Source organism: Chaetodon auriga, chromosome 19 (genome assembly GCF_051107435.1).
Source record: "Chaetodon auriga isolate fChaAug3 chromosome 19, fChaAug3.hap1, whole genome shotgun sequence".
Taxonomy (NCBI): Eukaryota; Metazoa; Chordata; class Actinopteri; order Chaetodontiformes; family Chaetodontidae; genus Chaetodon; species Chaetodon auriga.
The window spans coordinates 21,994,118-22,015,583 of record NC_135092.1 but is presented as its reverse complement, the minus strand read 5'-3'; the positions used below and the strand labels follow the sequence as shown (position 1 = coordinate 22,015,583).

At 45.8% G+C, this 21,466-nt stretch overlaps 1 protein-coding gene across 2 annotated transcripts; it reads right to left on the bottom strand.

Moving 5' to 3' along the window:
- Positions 1-4,265: 4,265 nt before the first annotated feature.
- On the bottom strand, positions 4,266-20,226 carry scarb1 (scavenger receptor class B, member 1). 2 transcript variants are annotated; one of them, XM_076757619.1, is made up of 13 exons: positions 19,865-20,193; positions 18,647-18,807; positions 16,571-16,712; positions 16,284-16,487; positions 15,824-15,919; positions 15,632-15,747; positions 15,380-15,546; positions 15,053-15,171; positions 9,269-9,342; positions 9,052-9,103; positions 7,820-7,966; positions 6,312-6,384; positions 5,024-5,108 (listed from the first exon to the last, which is right to left on the bottom strand). In XM_076757619.1, exons 1-13 carry the CDS (start codon positions 19,982-19,984, stop codon positions 5,095-5,097), a joined length of 1,485 nt encoding a protein of 494 aa, XP_076613734.1. In that variant the 5' UTR covers positions 19,985-20,193; the 3' UTR covers positions 5,024-5,094. The 2 variants fall into 2 exon arrangements, with proteins under 2 accessions (XP_076613733.1, XP_076613734.1); XM_076757618.1 differs by lacking the exon at positions 6,312-6,384 and having other exon boundaries at positions 4,266-5,108; positions 19,865-20,226.
- Positions 20,227-21,466: the final 1,240 nt, after the last annotated feature.

Genomic DNA, 21,466 nt, shown 5'->3' with positions numbered 1-21,466 from the left:
TCCATTTTCAGGTGAGCATATACCGAGCCAGCCGGGTGGAGACTGTCGTCCACCCTGCAGCGGCGGAGCAGAACAGGGCAGAGCTGCCGTCCTGCGGCCCCCACGGCCCCCACGGCCCCCACGGCCCCCACGGCCCGCCTTGTGTGGAGGTCACATCCAACGGCTCAGGCTCAGACGCGTTCACCAGGAGCCCCAACAGTCCCTCACAGTACAGCGAACACCATCAGGTGGTGTGAGGACAAGGTGTGGAGGTGTGACGGGCGCCATCGGCTCACTGCGACGCATCGAGCTAAAGAGGCGGTCGAGCTCCACCGCCGCCGCTCTGGTCAAGTGCTTTATTTATGTTTGGTTCTCAGCATCCAGCCAAGTGCGTTGAGAACCCACAGCTGCTCAGTCAGCAGGACAGGAAGTGACGCAGTGGTAGGAAGTAACAACTGAAGTACATTCACTCAACTATTGTACTGAAGTACAATTTTGAGGTATTTGTACGTTACTTGAGTGTTTCCATTTACTGTTACTCCATGTTAGAAAGAGATATTATACTTCACTACATTCGCTGTATCTGACAGCTCGTTACTTTGCAGATTACAGTAATATTGTACTTTAAAAAACTTTATTATCCTAAAAATACAAAACTAGAGAAAGCAGTGTGAGCTGAGGGCCCGGATCATTTCAAGGATTGTTTTCTTTAGTGTAAAGTGGTAAAATTATTTTACAGAAAAGCAAATATAAGAGAAAATCACAAAAGATTTCTTCTTCTTTGCCCTCAGATTGAACAGGTGACCCCCTGGGGGTCGGGCCCCTCTGGCCTAAACTAGCTACCTGTATATGAAGTCGTGTAAAGTGGCTCCACCTGCAGCAGCTCCACCAGTAACATGCTGCTCTACATCAATGCTTCAGTGTGAACAAACTAATCATGTCTGAACTTATCAGTCACAGGGGCCAAGTACTTTTACTTTGATACTTTAAGTACATTTTGCAGAGAGTACTTTTACTGAAGTAGAATTTGACTGTGTTTTGACATTGCTGTATTTGTACTGTTGGTAAACTAAAGCTTGTGAGCAGATCTTCTCTCTGGGGAAAAGTCTGGGAGGCCTGACGGACGCAGCAGAAACGCTGCCGTCGACCTTTTCATCATTCCGCGCCGACATTTGACCTCCAGCGTTCTCAGGCTGGTTTTGGAAAGTGGCGTGACCCTCGGCCTCCCCTGGCGACAGTGCCACGTCAAGCTGAGTGTGTGTGTGTGTGTGGGAAATAGACAGGTTCAGTGTGTGTGTGTGTGTGTGTGTGGAGCACCTGTTGGACAGGATTAGCCTCTTGTTTTGATAATGTGCAGCGCAGGGTTCAGTCTGCAGCAGCCGGGTCACATGCCAGCTAAATATAGAGGATGGGACGGGAAATGGAGACACGGATAGAGGGACTGATACAGAGCCGCAGGAACGAAAGCCACAGGAAAACACAGGAGCTTCCTCACACTCGATGCATCCCTGTCTAAGCTGAGGGCCGGGGGCCGGGGGAAGAGGCCCCTCACTGCTGAGGAATGATGCTATCTGAGCCTCGCAGACAGCAGCTGCACAAATTCAGCCAAACAATGTCCACAGACCCGTTTGTCTGCTGTGCTCCTGGCGATGTGACGAGCGTACAGAATGTGTGGGGACCAGGTATTATCGTGTCACGTGGTTCAAGGACATGTCATCTTTTATTGGTCCAGTGTGATCACAGCAGGTGCTCAGGAAATCATCTACCACATGTGCTGTTACTGCAGGTCATTTTAACGACCTTCTCAGCAACATCTTTTAACTTCCTGTCCACACAGGAAGTGGGAATGTTTCACGTAGTTTAGTTTGACATCTGCTGCTTGTGATCACCTTCACCTGCATTTTATCAAACGTCCCTTCATTTTTATAATTCAGCATGAAGGAGGGCAGAGCTGGAGGAGGAGGAACAGGAGGGACTTTGTCGGATCAGTTCTTCTGCTGCTCTGGGATCAGCTGCTCATCGCTCTTCTAAGAGTCACGGCGACTGCTCATCATGTGTTTGTGTAAAATTCTGTCCATAACGCCATGAGGTCAAAACATGGAGACTCACCTGGTTACACGGATTATTATTACTGTGTAACAAGCTGATTATTCAAATATCAATAAAATTCATATTAGACGACATGTTTGAGTGAAGAGTTTTAACTTAAAAATCTTAATAACGCTGATCAGTTAAATATCAGAGCTCTGAAAACCACAGAGTGAGAGAGCTGAGCTGTCAGATTAATGCAGAACTTTGCACCAAATATCTGCATTTTAATCTGATTTTTGCTGCTTTGGGCTTTTTTTTCCAAATGGAACTGGAAATGGAACAAATGAAATGAGGTGCACACATGTCACCACAGCGCCACCTAGTGTTTCAACTCCAAACTGCACAGTGCTCATTCATATGAGCAGCACGGACACAAAGGGAAGCTTGAAATGAGCATAAAATGACCCCAAACTGAAGCTCACGCAAACAAACAGCTCAAAGGATCAGATCTTAAAGGCAGCACACAATCAGACCCCCTTTCAGACTGAAATACCAAAAGTTTTTACCGAATCAGAAACACTTGAAGAGCTGCAGTGGATGTCTGGAGGGCGTTTGTGGACCCACAGCTGCTGCTTTATGGGATCTGCACAACTTAGAGTGAGGAGTGAAGACCCCTGTTGATTTCCATAAGAAGCCTTTACTTCAGAGGAGCAATAAAGCTAACAGAAAGACCCAAAGCTCAACACAGTGGAGACAGTAGACAGGACAAACTGAAGTCCAGATTTAAGCTTTTATGTATCTGAATGATCTCTGATCAGTTTGCATGAAACAGCAACAAGTCCTTTACGACATGTGGACAGTCTCCATCTTCACCGCAGCTTCACCAGCACAAAGCATCTCGTTTCCTCTCTGCTCTCGTCTTTACTGACTCTTCGTTTAGCCCCGCACATCGTCTCACTGAATAAAAATAATGTGAAGAAGGAAAACAAAGCCCTCCGAGCTCACGAGCTGACCTGGGGTCAGTTAACAAACTCATGAGCTCAGTCGCTAACAGGACTGTTCACACAGTTTATACAAACGACGTATTTGTTGCATTGACTCCAAAGTCAGTTTAAAATGAGAGAAAGTTAATGTGACCTGAGAAGAATTAACATGTTTAAAACCTGCTGTGCTTCAGTTAAAGTGGTGGATTTATGGAGCAGCTGGAGAACAAAGTTTAAACTAACGCACTGAGAAACATGAAGAGGTGAACTCTGCAGAAGATTCATCGTCATTTTGAAAGATGTGGGCATTTATCAGGTCAGGGCAGCTTTTCGGTTGCATTATGGGAAAAAAAGGACCACGGTTTTTACAGCCTGATGCATGTCCGGTCTCTCATATGGCACCTCGTTAACATTAGGTGTTCATCCTCTTCGTTCTGCTCACGTTCTAATGAATGAAGCGTCATCAGACGATACGTTTTGGTCAGTTAAGAAATGCTCTGAGAAAAATCCTCACTTCAGTACAAACTGCTGTGTGCTGATTTCTTGGATTTGTCTTAGAAAACTGTGTATAAATGTCATTTATAGAAGCAGCTTATGTACAAAGACGCCAGCAGACTTTGACTTACGACCCTGCTGCGTGAAGAAGTGGAAGTTATTATCAATGGAGATAACGGCTGCAGCAGATAAAGAGGTCAAACTCCTCTGCATTCAAATCAGAGGATAATTACCTCAATCTGTGAGCTCGGACACTTTCTGTACGTGGAGAGCGCTGTGCCATCGACACATCCACAGGTAAACAGGCTCATTGGTAACAGGTGAGAGGATCATGGTTGGGTATGAAAGGGGCATCCTGGAAAGGCTCAGGCATTCACAGAGGATGGAGCGAGTTCACCACTTTGTGAACACATGATTGATTGAAAATGATTCTGGTTTATTTGTACTTTAGAAAGCAGACTTTTTAGAGTAGCTCTAATCCCATAAGAGCAATATACATTTGTTTGACTGAGAAATCAGAGCATAAAGAGGGATTCGATCATTACTTCATTTTATAATTGTTTTGTAGTACTTCATAGCTTTATTTTTATCGCTTGTATATCTTTAATTATTTATCTTTTATTATCTGACCACCATCTTTTAATGTCGTCTTACTTTTTGTTGCTTTCTGCTCGTTTTGGCATCCATTATTCTTTTAACTGAATCAGTCAACCAATCAAAAATCACAAAGTGCAGCCTCTCTCCACGAGTTTAAAACAAACAGACTGAACCTGAAGGCAGCGTTGACTGCAGGAATGCTGCAGACAGAATTTCATTTATTATCTCAAAGGTTCTCTTCATTTATTCAATCGATTCATAACGAGGAGGCGTCACTCACACCATTCTCAAGAAATACATTCACACCTTTACAGAAGACAGCGGCTGACGAAGAGGAGCGTCCGCTCTGCTGGACCGACTGTCGGGGAGTGTCTGATCTCCGCTTTCATCTCAGCTGTGATCCTCAGTGCACATGAAATACAAGAACCTGGAGGTTAGTTAGACAAGAAGTGCTTCCCCTTTATGAGGCACATTGGTAGTAAAATACTCTTATAGTTCCCTTGTTGTTGATACAGAAACATTCCTTTAAAACTGTGGTAAAAAGAGCCGCCAAGAATGAAGAGATGAAGCAAGAAATGCTGCGGCTGCTGGTGATCGTCAGCAGCATGAACACAACCGTCACTGGAGATGGAAAAAAACAACAAAAAAAAAGTGGCGTGAAGCGACAGAGCGGCTTCCCTCGCTCTGCCTGAAGAGATCGAACAGTCTCAACTCGGACAGCCTCGACACAAACAGCTGACGGTGAAGGTGAGTCTTTGGCTGAGAGTCTCATAAACGTTACAGTACACAGAAGACGTCCTGCCCAGCGGAGCACTTGTGCCAGTGTTTCACTTGAAAATACTGTGATGATGTCGGCCGTCAGGGAGTCCACGACACCAGCTGTGTGTGTGCATATTCGTGTGTGTGTGTGTGTGTGTGCGTGTGTGTGTGTCAGTCAATGTCATCTTGCAGCAGAGGGTCTTTCTCTCCGGTCGAAGTACTCGTGCTTCCGTCTGATGCGGCGCTGCCGTCACATGTCTCTCTCTGTGTCAGGACCAGAAGAAAGAAGAGTTCAGAGGACAAACAGACAAACCACCATCAGGCCTGAGCAGCTGAAGCGTCTGCAGCCTGTTCCCTTCACACAACACGCTTATCACTTCATGTTCTGACTGTTTTCTTCCCCCATCACTGACTGTGTCTACACACACTCAATATTCCAGTTTGTGCCTTTATTCCAAAAAAGCACTGAACACTTCAGTTGACATGCAGCCGAGCAAACGCAGCCTCCCTTCACTCGTTCAGCCACCTCCTTGAAACGGGCACTGCTGTGATGTTGTCCAAGTCTTTCGTAATGTGTCAAAGTGTGTGTTTTTCTGCTTCGGTGCAGAAACGTGAGCTTTGCTTTCGTGCTCGCAGCCTCGCCAACTGCTGGTGAAGCAACACAGAGCTGACAGCAAACAGGCAAAAGGCTTTGTGCCTCAAATTGCATTAAAAACCCCAAATGGGACGCGTACTGTGTCCAAAGAATGCTCCTAAAACCTGAGTCATGCTGGCATGTCACACACGTCCTAATCAGAAATTGCTCAGCTGGAAAAGTCCAAGCAGAACGTGATGTTTACACGACCCACCGAGCCAGAGGACGCCTCAGCGGGAATAACTGGAATATCAGTGTGCACAAAAACGCATTTCTGCAGCATCCTGGTGATGATTTATGCATGTAAACATCATATTCTGCTCATCTTTGAGTAAAAGTTAATGCGATTCCCTCAAGTCCTTCCTGAGGGACAGACGGACAGACGGACAACAGACTCTGCGCTGTCCACATGAAGAAAATGAGGGACAGAAATGCTGCTCTTCACCTCCGTCTCGTCCATTCTAGGCCTACGAGGACGCTCCTCTGTGCACTGACATGCAGAGCTTCATGCATCTGCTCTGCAAACTGCCAAAACAGAAGCTTGAACGGACGCTGCAGTACGTTTTTAACTAATGTCCAAACACTGACCAAAGAAGAAAGAAGAATAAGAGCAGCATACACGAGCGTAGGATCGGTTTGCTCAGTCAGCAGATAAAAGGTCTGATCCTGAGCAGATGTTTGATTCAACCAGCTTCTGTTTGGTTTCCTGTAAGAAACTGAGTGTGATGATCTGCAGAATCCTGCAGCTTTGTGCTTCGAGCTCAGACTGAAAACAAAGCCAGCAAAGGAAGGAGAACATTTCGACGTGTGTGTGCTTCTGTGTGCGCACCCACCTGAATTATTCATGACATATTTCTCCTTCGTTTCATGGTCATGTGAACCTGCTATCAGCTCTTTATCGGTGTCCTAAAAGATGACCAGATCGTCTTACACGTTAGCCAATCAGGAAATAGAAAAGACATTTAGCTTCTGGTTTGATTGGCGTCGTGACGAAGGCGGAAGCAGCAGCAGGTTTTATGTCAGATTGCGGCTGCGCAGTTATTAGGATTCATGCAAGGAGTCATTCGGGGCGTTCGATTGGACCATGCAGTTAATTCTGAGGACATGCGATTGGTTAATTCAGCGTCTTTCCAACATCACATTCAATCAAACATGAAGACATTCGGCTTGTTTGCCTCCGCTGCTCTTCTGATCATCGGGCGACAACACTGCTCGAAACCGACATTTCTGAGTTTCCTCGAACACATCAGCATCACAGACTGAAATCAGACGACTTCTGGCAGCTTTGCTTAAAAATGACAGTTTTCAGTAAAGTTACTGAAGGATGTGGAAGCTCATCCCTCTCAGCATCCGACAGGTTATCTGATGCCGTGTGAAGAACGAGCGAGCTGCCTGAAAGCTGGAGGTCTGAAAAAACTGCAAACACTTTTATGATCGGACTCCTCCAATTTACAAGAAATTCAGAATACTCTTGCTGCACTGATTAACCTCAAAGAAAAAAAATCCCAAATCATCTCCACCCCAAAAATCAAGCCGATCCCCAGAGTTCAAAATCAGACCAAAACGGCGACGTGATTCAGATCTGGATGATTTAAGGCGGACTAGGAGGGAACTGACAATGTGAAAAATCCCGGGCTCGTCCAGCACAGCGGGAGTCACCGAAACCTTCTGCAACACAAAACATCAAAACCAACTTTCAGTCGTGAGATTCAAACCTGCCCGACTAAAACTGAAAGCACCTGAGCGAAATCTGGAACTTAAACTTTGGGTTTTGACCTGAACACAACAGGAAGTATCAAAGTCAAACGCTCTGTTTCCTCCGTTTGTCTGACAAAGACTGATGAGCAGCTGTTTGTCAGGCGTTTAAGTTTACATCATCAGTGGGAACCAATGAGCTCGCAGCTGAGAACTTCAAACAGGAAGCCAGAAAGTACTGAGAGACGGAGTAACGTGATCTACTATAACACCAGACTCTTACTTTGAAAGGGTTATTCTGCTTTATTACAGCTTCAGTCTAGTTTTGGTCTTTAATAGAATAAAATCCATTTGTCCTTTAACGCAGGGAAAATTACTCCCTGTGTGTATTTATACTGCGTTACCAAGCTTTAAGGCTCTGTTTTCTTTGCTGTTAGGGCAGAAAATGACGTCGTAGCAGCTGTAAATAAAGTGAATGAGAGTGAACGTGACGCTGCGCCCGCAGACGCGTCGTCTCAGCGCGCTTAATAAATCCTGTAATATCAAGCATCTGTTTGTGGGAGAACATGCGAACTGTGCGACATGCTACATGCGGGTAAAACGCCGAGCGGCCGCACGCCGGCCCGCGCGCCGTCGGCTGCTTTACCTTCACTCGGTGAAGGAACACGGCGGCGATGACGACCGTCGCCAGGCCGAGGGCGATGAAGCCGTACTGCATGTACTCCATCACAGTCGGCAGGATGACCAGGTTTGTGTGGAACATGGTGAGGATGGGGCCGTCGATGTAGCCGCTCTGAGGAGGAGGAGGAACAAGAGGAGGATTATACTGCACACAGAGTCTTCATGTGCACTGGAATACTGCAGTTTTTACACGCATGGATGTACTCTGATGCTGCTTTATACTCTTTTTTTTTACTTCACATCCTCAGGTCCTTTAAGTGTCGCTGCGTCAGTACTTCTAGTCTAATAATATAATATACACAATATGACGGTCCACACACCGTAGTACACTTCAGAGTATTGGAAATATATACTTTTAAAGAGTCTACTTCTACTACTACTAGTTCTGCTTCAGTGCATAAAAAATTAATACACTAATTCTGCAGTACTTAAAGTGCTATTTCAAAGTACTTGTGTAAGTGTACTTTATTGTAAGTACATTATGAATTGTACTAAAACTTTTAGTAGTATAAAAGTGTACTTATATACTTGTTTTCGGGTCCTTTGTAATACACTGTTAGCATCCTTGGTTAAGTGTACTTTCATTTCACTTCATTTGAAGTATATTTAAGTATACTTCCAACACACGGGTGATGTAATACAATTGTACTGCAAGTGTATTTTGAACGCTCATGATTTTCTCTTCAGCACACTTGAAATTTGGAACTTCACGTACACTCAAGTGGTACTCTGGGACTACTTGAGTACCACTTGAAGGCAACAAAGTGTTCTTAGTGCTTCCTTCAAAAAGTATCATTTAAGCGTGATTTTTTTCAGCACTTACTTTTCCTTACAGTATTATTTTGGTAGTAATACTTGCTGACGACTGAACCTTCATGTGAGGTAAAAATCTGAGCTCTGATGTCTCTGATTGGTCGATGCAGAAACAGAAACAAATCTGTGGATCATGTCTTTCATTTCTTTCTTTCCCTGATGAGAAAAGGCCGCTTCAGGCTTCCCGCGCTCTGACGGCGCGACTCGATACCGAGCACTTCATCCTGAAACACCACAAAGATCTCAGCCGAGCGCCGGACGGGTGACACTGGGAATGTTCCAGTGTCACCAGCTGGCTGAGTCTGACACACGTGAGGAAGAAAAGGCTTTCTGTCAGTCTCTGATTTGCAGTGTTGAACTAAAAACTGGACGGCGGCGACTCACCTCCTCGAACCAGATCATCGGCATCACCACCTCAGAAATCTTGCCAGTTTGTCTACAAGGACAAAAACTTTTGACTTCAGACTCGAAGGATGCATCATGAACGGCCAGAAAAGCAGGAAATATCCACGAGACATTCATATTGAACAATGAAACATATACACACACACAATACACGACAAACGTTTACGGCCTGCTCTCAGTTCAGGGAATAACTTACGAAATTCCTGTCACTTTCTTCATTAAGATGTTGAGCTGCAGGCGGATGGACACGTTCAGCGGGACGCCCGTTTGCTGGAAAAGAAACACCACAAACGTCACATCGGAGCTTTGAAATCTCCATCCAGCTGTTAACAAAATGTTCCCATGTAACAAAAGCAGCTAACAAAAGAAGGAAATCCTCAAGTGCGAGGGATTCTTCTGGGGACCATATTTGACGATGAGCTGAATGAGCTGAAATGTGATTATGATGCACTTTTAGCATCACATCAGCGCCCAAAGACTGAGGCGACGCGGCAGCAACACCCACAAGAGGTTTTGTCTTAAGAGTCAGAGCAGCAGAGACTTCAGTCTTTGAGATTTACTGGAAATACCTGAACTGCAGGTAAACCAGAGGAGACGCTTCACATTTCAGCAGCAGCAGCAGCAGCAAACTGCACCATAATGACAGGCAGCGACGGCGGCAGCAGACAGAGCAGAGAGAGCTGCAGTGGGCTTTCGCTCCGCCGCTGAGCGTTTTCCTGGCAGGACAAACTGTGCAGCTCCGTCCAGGCTGAACGTCTCTCAAACATGGACTCAGCACCGATGTTCACTCTGAGGCACCATCCCGTCATCTGCCGCCGTGTGCCGGGTCTTATCTTAAATTAGCGTGAATCAAAGAGGCTTTCTGTGGGTGACGGCGCGGACGCCATCATAACCCTCGCGGCCTTTCATCTCACGGTCTTTCCTCATGCCATCTGGCACCTCAGCTACACAAATACTGGACTTTGATGTCCTGTGCTATCACGCGCATGAGAGGCGGAAATCAAGCGCTGACCGCTCAAAGCTGCAGGAAATGAAACGTCCCTGAGCCCCAGACAACATTTCTGCAGCTACTACACACAGAGAGGTTCAAGGAGAAACATGGAAGACCTTCGTAACGACAGAAATGTGACCGGTTTATCCCTCCATGGCGGCTGCGGTGGGAAGCACATCCTGCTGAACACAGCAAGAGGTGTTAACAAACAGATAAAGTTATTTTGATCTGCGAAGCTGGCGGACGTTAGCTCAGCCTGAACGGACTTTATGCAGAGGAAGTGATGAGCTAAAGGCGGCGCGGCTGAAAACCTGCCGACTCGTCGACTTCATCGGCTGAAACCTGGTCAGAATCAGGAGCTTTGAGCTCTGCAGGCAGACGAGCACGAAGCTCCTGCGAGGTCACGACTATAAAAGGTCAATAAAACCAGAATCAATCACCAATAATCAAACCGTGTGTGTGTGTGTGTGTGTGTGTGTGTGTGTGAAGTGTCTCTGAGTCCATGTGTTCATCTCCTTCATCCTTCATGCATTCAAAGTGGTGAACTCGCTCCATCCTCTGTGATCGACTGAGTCTCTCCAGGACGCCCCTTTCATACCAATCATGATCCTCTCACCTGTGACCAATCAGCCTGTTTACCTGTGGAATGTTCAAACAGGTGTTTTTGGAGCGTTCCTCTTCTTTCAGTCTGTGAAACGTGTTGCTGCATCAGATTCACAATAAGAGATATTTACAGAAATCAATGAAGCAGATGAGGAAGAAGATGAAATCTATTGAGTCTGAGCTGATTTCAGGTCAGTTTTGTCCAAACATTTCTGCACCAAAACAATCAACAACAACCTGCAGCTTGAGCTGTTTTAAAACATGAGTTCGTCTGTCTGACCCAGACTGGAACAGACCTGGTCAAACCTGGTCCCTTCTGTCCCTCAAAGCGTCCAGCAGCTCACTCACTTCTCCTGAGTCAGCTGTGAAGAACGAACTCTGTTTTTTTTTGAAAAATGTCCCATCACACGGGGGACAACACGGGAGGGAAACGTGAGCCTACACGGAGACGGTCTCCGTCTCTGCAGGGTTTGGGAGCTCAGTCCTCGACATGCTGCTTTGATTAACAGTTAAATGTGCTGGAATCAGGAGGACCCGAGTGCAGCTGGTGGCTCTTCGCCACACGTGTTCTCTGCTCCACACCCTCATGACTCTCTCAGAAACCAAACCACACACACGTGCATTGATGAAACACTGACAATAAACTGTTCTACATCAATAAAATGCTGTAAATACTTGCTTACATCCTTAGTTCAATTGTATTTTTATTACATTACTAATAACTATATATTTAGTCATTCTTAGTTAGATTTCTATTTTAACAAACTGCTGTTATTCCTGTTTTTGTTGTTTTTTTAAGCAGCTGTTCTGTGTTTTCTGTATGTTTTATTGCTACTGCAACAAAATACTTTCCCAAGTTGGGATCAATAACGCAGCAGTCTAAAGTCTGAAGTCTAAAACTCGGATGGCGTCTTTGAGCAAAGCACGTCGTCGTGCCAGAACTGTGAGTGTGAGGAAGTTTGAAGCCGACGGACTCAAACGGACAGAGCGACATTCAAACTGATGAAAGGCTCGAGGTCACGCACCAACGCGACTCCCGACCCCGACACGCGCTTTAAACGAGGGCACGCCGCCGCGGGAGAACGAGCTTTCCGTCGTTTCCACCTGCAAACTCATCAGCCAATCAGAGTGCTTCCCTCCAGCTGTGGAAATGGTTTCTATGTTTGGACAAGGCGGAAAAACAAGATGCAACAAACTGCGACTGAAATATACTAAACTGACAATAATTCATTATATTTAGAAGAACTACTACATACTACATATACTTCGCTGTATTTTTAAAAACTACTGCTGTTTATATATATTTAGTTATATATGTTAGTTTGCTCTTATTCTATGTTTCTACACTTAATTCTAGTTGTAAGAACATTCTTTCTGTTAGTTTTATTCTCATCCTAATTCTTCTCATTTTCTGTATATTTTATGTTTATGTGTATGTTTAACCTGCTGCTGCAGCGAAAGAATTTCCCACGTTGGGATCAATAAAGCCTAAGTCTTAGTCTAAGTCTTAGTCTAAGCCTAAGTCTAAGTCTACATGAAACGAACAGACCGTCTGATTTCCATCATGCTTCCCATCGTTTCAGCTTTGACTGCAGCTCTTCGTTCAGTCTCTTCTTCTGTGGTGGTTAAATGGCGTCTGCAGAATCAGCTCCACCAGCCGTCGATCTCCACCCACCCGCTCGAGATATTTACGTCAGCGGTGGACGGATTGCTCGTCATTAGCAGATTTCTGGACATTCAGCTGATTCCTTTGAGTGGAAAGCTGCCTTCAGCCGCACCGAATCCACGAGCTGTCAAGTCATCAGGTACAGCGACGTGTCCCTTAATTATTAACGCACATGAGCTTTAATCTGCGGAGCAAGAACTGTTTCCCTATCAAACACACTTTTTATTGGTGCCATAGAAAGTTTCTTAACAACTCTTAACTCACAAACAGCTGCAATTACAGAGAAATAGACCAATTTCCAATTAGCTTATCGCAGCACCTTTTACAGCCAGCTGCACCGCTGGGCCGTCCACTTGCATAAGGGCTTTGGAACGAGCTGAATTATGGCCGTGTTGCATCAAACTTATCTGTCCGCAGCGCTTGTTGTGTCCTGAAACAGCACTGCCATTATCAACAGTGCACTTTTACTGTGTTATGTATGTCCAGCAATAAAACCTGACATGGAGTTCAGTGCGGGAAGGAAGAAACCAAACATTAACTTCAAGCCTCCTCCGCACAGTTTATCTGTACTATCAGCAGTAGGTCAACAAAGGCAACTGTGGTGATAACGATTTTCAGCTTGATTCGCTAAGAACCAAGACTGCCTGATGGTCACAGCTTTCCTGCTCTTTGCACGAAGAATGGGCCTGGAGGAGAGCGACTTCCTGTAAACTGCTGAGTCTCACTCTGACTCAGACGCACACTCTCGTTTCGATGTGTCTTGACTTATTTCTGATTTGCTGCTTTAATCAGCAGGATGTCATTTCCGAAGCTGACAGAGGAGCTGAGGGGAAAGCTGGCCCACGCACCGACGTCTCACAGACTCAGAGTCATTAAACTCACTACCAGGGTTCTAAATTAACACCCGCCAACCCGCCAAATGCGGGTTAAAATTCATATTGGCGGGTGTAAATAAAAACTTACTAGCCAATTTGGCCGGTAATGCATTAGGCAATCATGTCAGTCAGAGCCGCTCTACAGTTCTCGGTCATTTGTCCCCCTGACAGTCCGTCCTACATTTCCCATGAACACTGTCGTAATGCTACGTGATGACGTACAAGACGCCCATTGGCTGTGCGCAGGCACACTACAGTCTGTAGTGCAACCGGCGCGAGAAACCACGGAAACGCAAACACAAAGAAGAAGAAGAAGAATGAACGGCGGCGTATGAACTGTAAAAAAGGAGACTGAGCTAGCTAAAAGTAAAAAGTAAAGTTAAACTAAATGCTGCGGTGGTTGGGAGAGACGTCTGGGGGCGAGAAGAGGAAGGAGGCAGGGGATGAGAATGTCGACAAAGCGTGCGAAACGAAGAAAAGAAAGTTTAACGCTAAATGGCTGACAGGTCGTGAATGGCTTGTGTTTGATCACGAAAATGCCGTCATGTTTTGTAAGGATTGCCGCATGTACACGAAAGAAAAAAACAAGACGAATAATTTTGTGGTGGGGACTAATACTTTTAAAGTGGAGGCAGTAAAGGACCATGAGAGTGCCCGAAGTCATCAGGAGAGCCGAAGGAGTCTGCAGTACTGACTGCTGCACTATTTGTGTTTTCTAGTTGTACATACATAATTCAATTTATTACCAATGCAATTTTTTGCAAGTGTTTAAGTCATGGCTGTTACTTATATATATTTCTTATTAAAGAAGGAAAGCAGAAACACTTTAAGTTGAAAGGAAAAATACATTTTATTAGGAATGTAATGATACTAAATACTTACTGGAAAAATGTCTTCTATAAAATAATTAATCTGACAGCATTTTTTGTTTGTATAAATTAAATGTTTGCACTTTCTGTGTATATTTTGTTTCATGTGTTGTACTTTCTGTGCATTTTTCATGCCAACAATGTAAATAAAATGATCAAATGTATTCAGTGGCACTCATAATCTCTTATTTTCACCGGGAAAAAATTTGGCTAGTGGAAATTCTGATTGGCTGGTAACTTTAGAAGGTCACCAGCCACATTGGCTGGTGATCAAAAAAGTTAATTTAGAACCCTGCTCACTACGTGATGAACATAAAATGTCACGTTTGAACGATCTCACATCCTACAGCTGGAGGCAAAGCTTCACCCCCCCCCACCCGCAGCACGCCATGCAGGGTTTGCACTTCTGCTGGAGATGCTCAGACGAGGCCTCGTGGACGCCAACATGGCCGCACTGAAACAACCTGATGTCACCTGACGTTCTTTTGGTGTTTCTGACATTCTGAAAAAACTTGTGTGTTCACGGCCAACTGAGCCAAATGTGTGTGACGGGATGTGATGAAAACTCAAATATCAAACACGATGATGATGACAGAAGCTGAGATAAACAGTGGAAACAGCAGGAGCCTGAACTGAAGTAACCGACGACGTGGATGTGAATTCGCCCTGAACTGTAAATTCTTTCCATGGCGCCGATGTGTGCGAGGAGTCAACAGGAAGTCTCAGACATGCGTCCTCGCCTGAAGAACGGCTCTCCCCAAAGTTCTACAGGCGAGAGAAGACGCCCTGATATCAGCCTCACCCACCAAGAATGTGCTTAACAACAAAGGTGGGTGACGGAGGTGAGGGCGGAGGTCAGCGTCCGTGGACTGTCTGTCCTGTTTACCTCTGAAATACGTCACATGACAGCAGATAACGATGCCGCTTCACTGTCATTTCCTCAGTACAGACTGTGTTCGTGTGTGTGCGCGCTCACCGGGTGGATGTCGATGAAGAGGCCGTGCTCTTCCTCGTTTGGATTAAGGCCCTGCACGAAGTCCAGCAGCGCGGGATCGCCGTTGAAGAAGTGAGGATGAGAGATGAAGACTGACGAGTCTGTGAAATGAAGCGTGACACTTGTACTTCATGTCAGAATCAAATATTTGTACTTCAGCTTCAGCTGCTTTGCAGATTTTACATGACAAACATGCGACGAGTCTACAAAAACAGTGACGCTGCGTCGTGTTTTAATGCATTCATGAGACAAACTGGCACAAACCAAAAGGCTTTCCGAGCTAACACAGACGGACGCGTGCTCACTCACTGTGGCGGCAGCTGCTGACGTTCAGCAGCCCGGACTGTCTGCAGGGGCAGAAGCCCTCGTTGGGGGCGTAGTCTGCCCCGTTGGCGAAGAGGGTTTTGGGTGCAACGAATCGAAACAGAGGGATACCCTTCAACTCGCCGGGCCGCTGGTACACGAGCTCCAAAGACCTGAGAGGAACCAGGAAGTTTTGTAAGCATGCTGAAAGAGAGACAGAAGGCAGGAAGACCTGAGGAGGAGCGGGGAGACGTGTACCTGCAGGCGTCAGGGCTGTAGAAAGGTAAAGTGCTCTCTTCAGTCATGAAGGGAGGCCACATCTGTCCAGCTGTTCCGTTGATCATGTTGCACTGAGGAGTCTGCCAGTAGTCCAGCTGTTAACAGAGCGGACAGTCAGAGCGGCACGAAGGTCCAACACGTTCACCTGGAGGAGTCATGCTCATGTCTCACCTGCGTCAGCCCGTTCCAGGAGTCGACTTTGTGGACGTTCCTGATGTCGTCTTGTCCGGTGAAGATGGTGAACAGGCCGGTGTTGGAGTTGTTGAACTAAATAAAGACACAGCGGAACATTAGATGTGATCTGATGCCTGAAGGAAAAGGTGCACCGGAGCCGGCCTCCGCCTCACGGCGACGTCAACTGACGCGTTTCAGTGGTGAAAAACCTTCAAGCTCATTGGTGCGTGTTTGTTCACGGTGCATGAAGAAATCCTCCACCGACGCGGCCGAAGGGTTTCTGCTCTGAGCGTTCAGACGCCAGCGCCACATGTGAACGTGCGAATGTGGAAGCTCCAAAACAACTTTGTGGACAGTAAAGTTGTGTTCAATGAACACGTGTCCATGTTGTCCTCTCTGGTGCACAGGCCATAAAACTGGACTTGTATGAGTGTGATAAAGCATTTTTAAGACTCACCTCAGCAAAGAGGCCAAACTTCCCCGATATGGGCAGCATGCCGGGTAACATTGTATTGAGGAAATCCACCAGCTGGCTGTCGTAGCCCCACATCAGCTCCCCGACTGTCTTGGTAACGAAGGCCTCCTCACCGAAAGACGTGAAGGCGGCGCTGGCGGCCATGCGTACAAACACGGACTTCTTTTCCAGCATCGCTGCTGCGCCCTGGAAACACACACGGGAGTGAAAAAGTCGCCAGCAGAGGGGCGGCGAGCGAGTGCACTGAGCGAGCTCAAACAGCGTCTTACCAGCACCAACATGTTTGGAATCGTGACATTATCGGACTCGCTGCCTGCAGACATGGACGGCTCAAAGTAGTACTGTCTGTACTCCCTGTAGGACACTGTGTGGTTGGGGTGAAAGGTGATGTTGTCTTTCTGGATGCGCTTCCTGAGAAAAAACACATACGAATGAACCTGAAAACAAAAGCAGCACCTGCCTGTTCCTGAAGTACGGTGGCCCTGAGAGCTCAACACAGCACAGCTTCCACAAACTGAATGAAACAGCCGAGCAAGAAACGCAACCGAGCACAGAAATACGGCAAGTGGCAAAGAGGGCAGCTGTTTCCAGGGGACGCCTAAAGGTGACGGACACGAGGGGAACGCGCTCGCTGATGTCTCGGCATGTGACTCATGGAGTTACTGCTCTGTGATCTGTGCTGGAAAATGTGCTAAAACGTGTTTTTTAGCCGGAAAACGAAGCTCGTTCGGGCGTGTTCGTCACCTTTTAGCGTCCCCCAGAAACGGCCTCTTTGTCGTCTGCGCACACTTCTGGATTCATTTTGCATATTTCCATGTGTTTTAATAAATATGCATTGTTTTCTTTGCTTTTTTGAACTCCAGCCTCGAGTTCAAGGTCCACTCTGTACACAGAATCCTACTAATGCGATAAAGAGGATGAGAGCAGATAAGATAAGAAGAGAGAGGAATCCTTCTCACACATGGCTGTGAATTTATCATTATTAGCAGATTTGTGTACGACCTCAATACCTTCAGCACGGAGCAAAACGTGTCTTTAGCAGCGCTCGCTGTCCGTCCGTCCGTCCGTCCGTCCGTCCGTCCAGCACAAACACTGCTGACTGACTGCCACATGCTTCTGCTCGCAGTATGAAAACACCTTTAACTGGACATTTCTCTCTCATATTTTCAGAGCTCCTGCTTCATTATTCTCTCTCCATGTCCCTCCTTTCACTTGAAGGCGGCTTGAGGAGCTTTTGACCACAAGCGGCACTTTGGAAGATCAAGCTTCATCTCCCGACTGTCTTTACACAAAATGTGTGGACAATCACGTGACCTCTGAACTCCATGAGTCCATAACTTCTTCCTGTCAACAAATCCCATGAAAAGACTCGAACCAGCGGTGAATGCGTCTTCTAACAGGCACTGTGTGTCACAGCCTGGTGGATCTTCTTCTGCTGTGTCATACAGCTCCATTTATGTTGCCCAAATACTCACAAGAGCACCAAATGTGGATTCATCCGCCGCTGAAAATAGTTCCAACAAATGCACAATTTCCTCCTGTTTGGGCAACGTTTGGTAAAAACGACAGCGAGCGGCTGTTTGAGGAAATCACTGAACCTGTTTTTTTAAATGAAACCACGTATTTCAGAGGTATTTTTACAGAGTTTCGTCTTCAGTGAAGCTGAGAGCCACAGATGGGGAAGTGAGCACTGAGAGACGGACTGACACGTTGTTGGTTTTGGTCCTTTCACGCAATTTGTTGACAGTAAAGAAAATGCAGAATAACACCTTTGAAACTGCACACACCAGCATGGCCTTGTGAGGAGTGGCAGCATTAACCTTTCATGTACAATAAAAGACTGAAATCCATAAACGATAGCACTTATTACATTTTTCCTGAGCTCCTTCTTGAGCTGTGGAGACGAACTCGGCGAGAAGGTTTACATCACTGCGCTTCCACCTTTTCACGCTCCAGTTACGCAAAGGGGAGTAAAGAGTTTATAGAGTGCAGTAAAAACCAAAATGTACAGACTCAACCCGCCCAGCATGCATGTGTGACCCACATACTGCACAGAGGGCACACAATGTTCCCAAAAATCAGCCAATCAGACCAAAGGAAGCAAATCAAATGAAGGCAGAAAGTCTGGAAGTGGGTCAAAAATCACATCTTGTTTCAAACGGAGTCTTATTTGACAACAAAGGACTCAAAGCAGCCAAAGCAGAGAAGACGACGTGGAAACGCGTCTTGCAACACATTTACAGTTTGCAGGACAAAGTGTACTGATAGGCAAATGCAATACAGCAAAACCTGCATGTGTGGGTTACAGCTGGGGGGAGTACTGCACGTTGGTGTAAACTGTGTACCTGTACACATAAGGTCCCCTCTGCTCCACCATGGGCTTCTCTCCATCCAGGATCTCCAGAGGGTTGAGGATGTGGAAGAAGTAGACGGACATGAAGAAGGGCACGGGAACGTCCTTCCACATGGTGTAGGACATGTGGTTCTTTGGGTCGATCATGGTGTTCTGACAAGAGCGAGAGAACAAAGGAGAAATCATAAACGGGATGATATTTTCATGACTGATCGGTCTTCCAGTTCATTTTTCTTTCACAAAATGCCAGAAAGAGGTGGAAAATGTCCATCACAGCATGTCCGACGTCCTCACGTTGCCTGTTCTGCCCCGAAAACCCAAAAGTTCACCATCACACATGTTAAAGACAAGCATGAAATCCTCGCATTCAAGGCGTGGGAACAGGGAAATGCTTCAAAAAGACTGAAAGGACTCACTGTTTCTGCTCCATTTAACTGACCCGTTTCAGCTCTGATGTAATCAAATCTACAGGAACACGCTGAAATCAAACAAATCCAGGAGATTTAGCAGAAACCTTTGTTTTAACGCCGAGGTGGCATGAAAGAGCAGCCTCGTCGGAACAGGTGGAGGGATGTTAAAGAGTCCACGTTCACTTCAAACTGTGATTTCCCATCAATCCGCTGATTGATCGGTCTGTAAAATGTCAGAATAGTGATGAACGCATCACGGTTTAGCATATCAGATGCGTCAAAATGCATAAACACAGTAAAATAAAGGTTTTTTCAGCCGAGTGATGCTGAGGTTTGCGTGAACGCTGCCTCTCAGGGGAAACGCTCCTCAGTGAACTGAAGGCGCCTGTACATCCTGAATACTTCATGTGAGCAAATACTCAAGACAAGTACATCACATCAACATTTATTTTACATATTACACACTTGTCTCACTGTCTCCTCTCATCCTCTGAGTTCCTGATGAGCTCATTATGGTCAGTGTATTTCTGTGTATCGATCTTCTATCCTGTCTATTGATCCTGCAGCCACTGAACATCTCACCACTCATTTCTGTAGAGGACAAACAGTCCTCTGACTCATGTGGACATACACCAGCAGGACGTCACATTCCTGATCATTTCTGTCTGCTCACCCGCACAAACACTGTTTTCGTCACGTGACCGTCTGAAGCCCCTTTCGGCTGTGATTGACAGCTAACTTGGCTCAGCCTGTTTAAAGTGGGTCAAAACATGCTAACACCGAGCCGGCCGGCTGCTTACCTTCACTATCTGGTCGTCGATGATTATTGGTCCCACAAACACAAGAACCGTCCCCAGAAACACCGTTATGACCCCCGCTACTATCAGCCCAACGGCCACTTTGGATTTATTGATTGCCATCGCAGGTAGCTGGCGGACTCTTCGTAGCTTGTTTTTGTCTCCGGAGCCGTTCGGCTAACCGGAATTAGCAAACTGCTAACGACTACGACGCTGTCCCGGTGTGAAACGCTGTCCTCTGAGGAGACGGGCGACGGCGCGGGCGGCTTATCGATCTCTCTCATCGATATCGTTAACCTGCTTCAATTGTGTTGTATTTATACTCTGCTGGTAACGCCTCCGCCGCGCCGAGGATTCTGGGAGTTGTAGTTCCCGCTCACTTTACGCTCAAACGTTAAGATTTCTTTTCATAGTAACACCTGAGGAAGAAGTACTCAGATTTACTTAAGTTAAAGAGCACTGAAATACTGCGGATATACTCAATTACATGTAACAGCCCTGCATTCAGGTAAAAGTATAAAGAATCTGTAAAATATAATTAAAGTATCAGCAGTGTTGTCACCTTCACGCAGTAAAAGTACTGTGTGCAGTAAAACTGTGTCTGATTGTTCGTACTGAAACTTCAATGTCAGAGCAGAATATTACTGTCGGAGCTGCTGCAGGTGGAGGTACTTTCAAATACTTCATATACTGTTAGCAACGTAGGGGTCGGGCCCCTCCACAGGGTCACAGGATCAATGTGAGGAGTCGTCAGATGATTCATGGGAAAGAAGAAAACAAAGGTCTGATACACAAATCTGGTTCGGATGGGAAATGTCACTTTCATGTAAGATTTCAACGGTGGAAAATAACTCACTTCTTCACGTTGTTTTTATTATTTTATTACACTTTCTATTCATGTCACTTTATACTTCTACTCCACTACACTGAGGGAAATATCGCACTTTTTGCTCCCCTGACAGCTTTATTAAAATTATATATATTTTATATACAAATCTGTTTTTTTAACCTCATTCAAAAGTCACTGTGACCGTGTCACTCCATTTTGATTTGGACCATCAATCATTAATGAATTGTTTTTTTTATTGTTGGCAAGGTTCACTCCCTTTGATTGCATTGCATGAAGCAGACAGATAAAATGGAATTAGCTTATGACACATAAAGTAAAAATACCTTGAAGTTACACAGAGCTAGTATATCAGTCAGTCAGTCAGACGGTTGGTTGGTAGGTTGGTTTGGAACTTCATTGTCTATATTGTGTAGAATTTTTTTTGTTTTGTTTTGTTTCACTGCAACGCATTTACATAATAGAGGACATATCCAGGTCAAAGATGAGGACAGACGCAGAGACACGATGTCAACAAACAGACACATAAACAAAGTCCAAATCAAAATAAAGTGGAATAAAATAAACGGTCTGCTGCCTTCACCATCCTACGCCTGAAAGTCTGGTTTCACGTCTGCTGGCTTTTACTTTAACCCCTTAAAGTCTCCAGCTGTGAGTCTGAACATACACTGTGAGTGAAACATTAGCAGCAGTGAAGATACGCCTCCTACGAGCAGCATGCATTAAGGCTCAGCTCTGAGGCTGCGAGTCTGATTCAC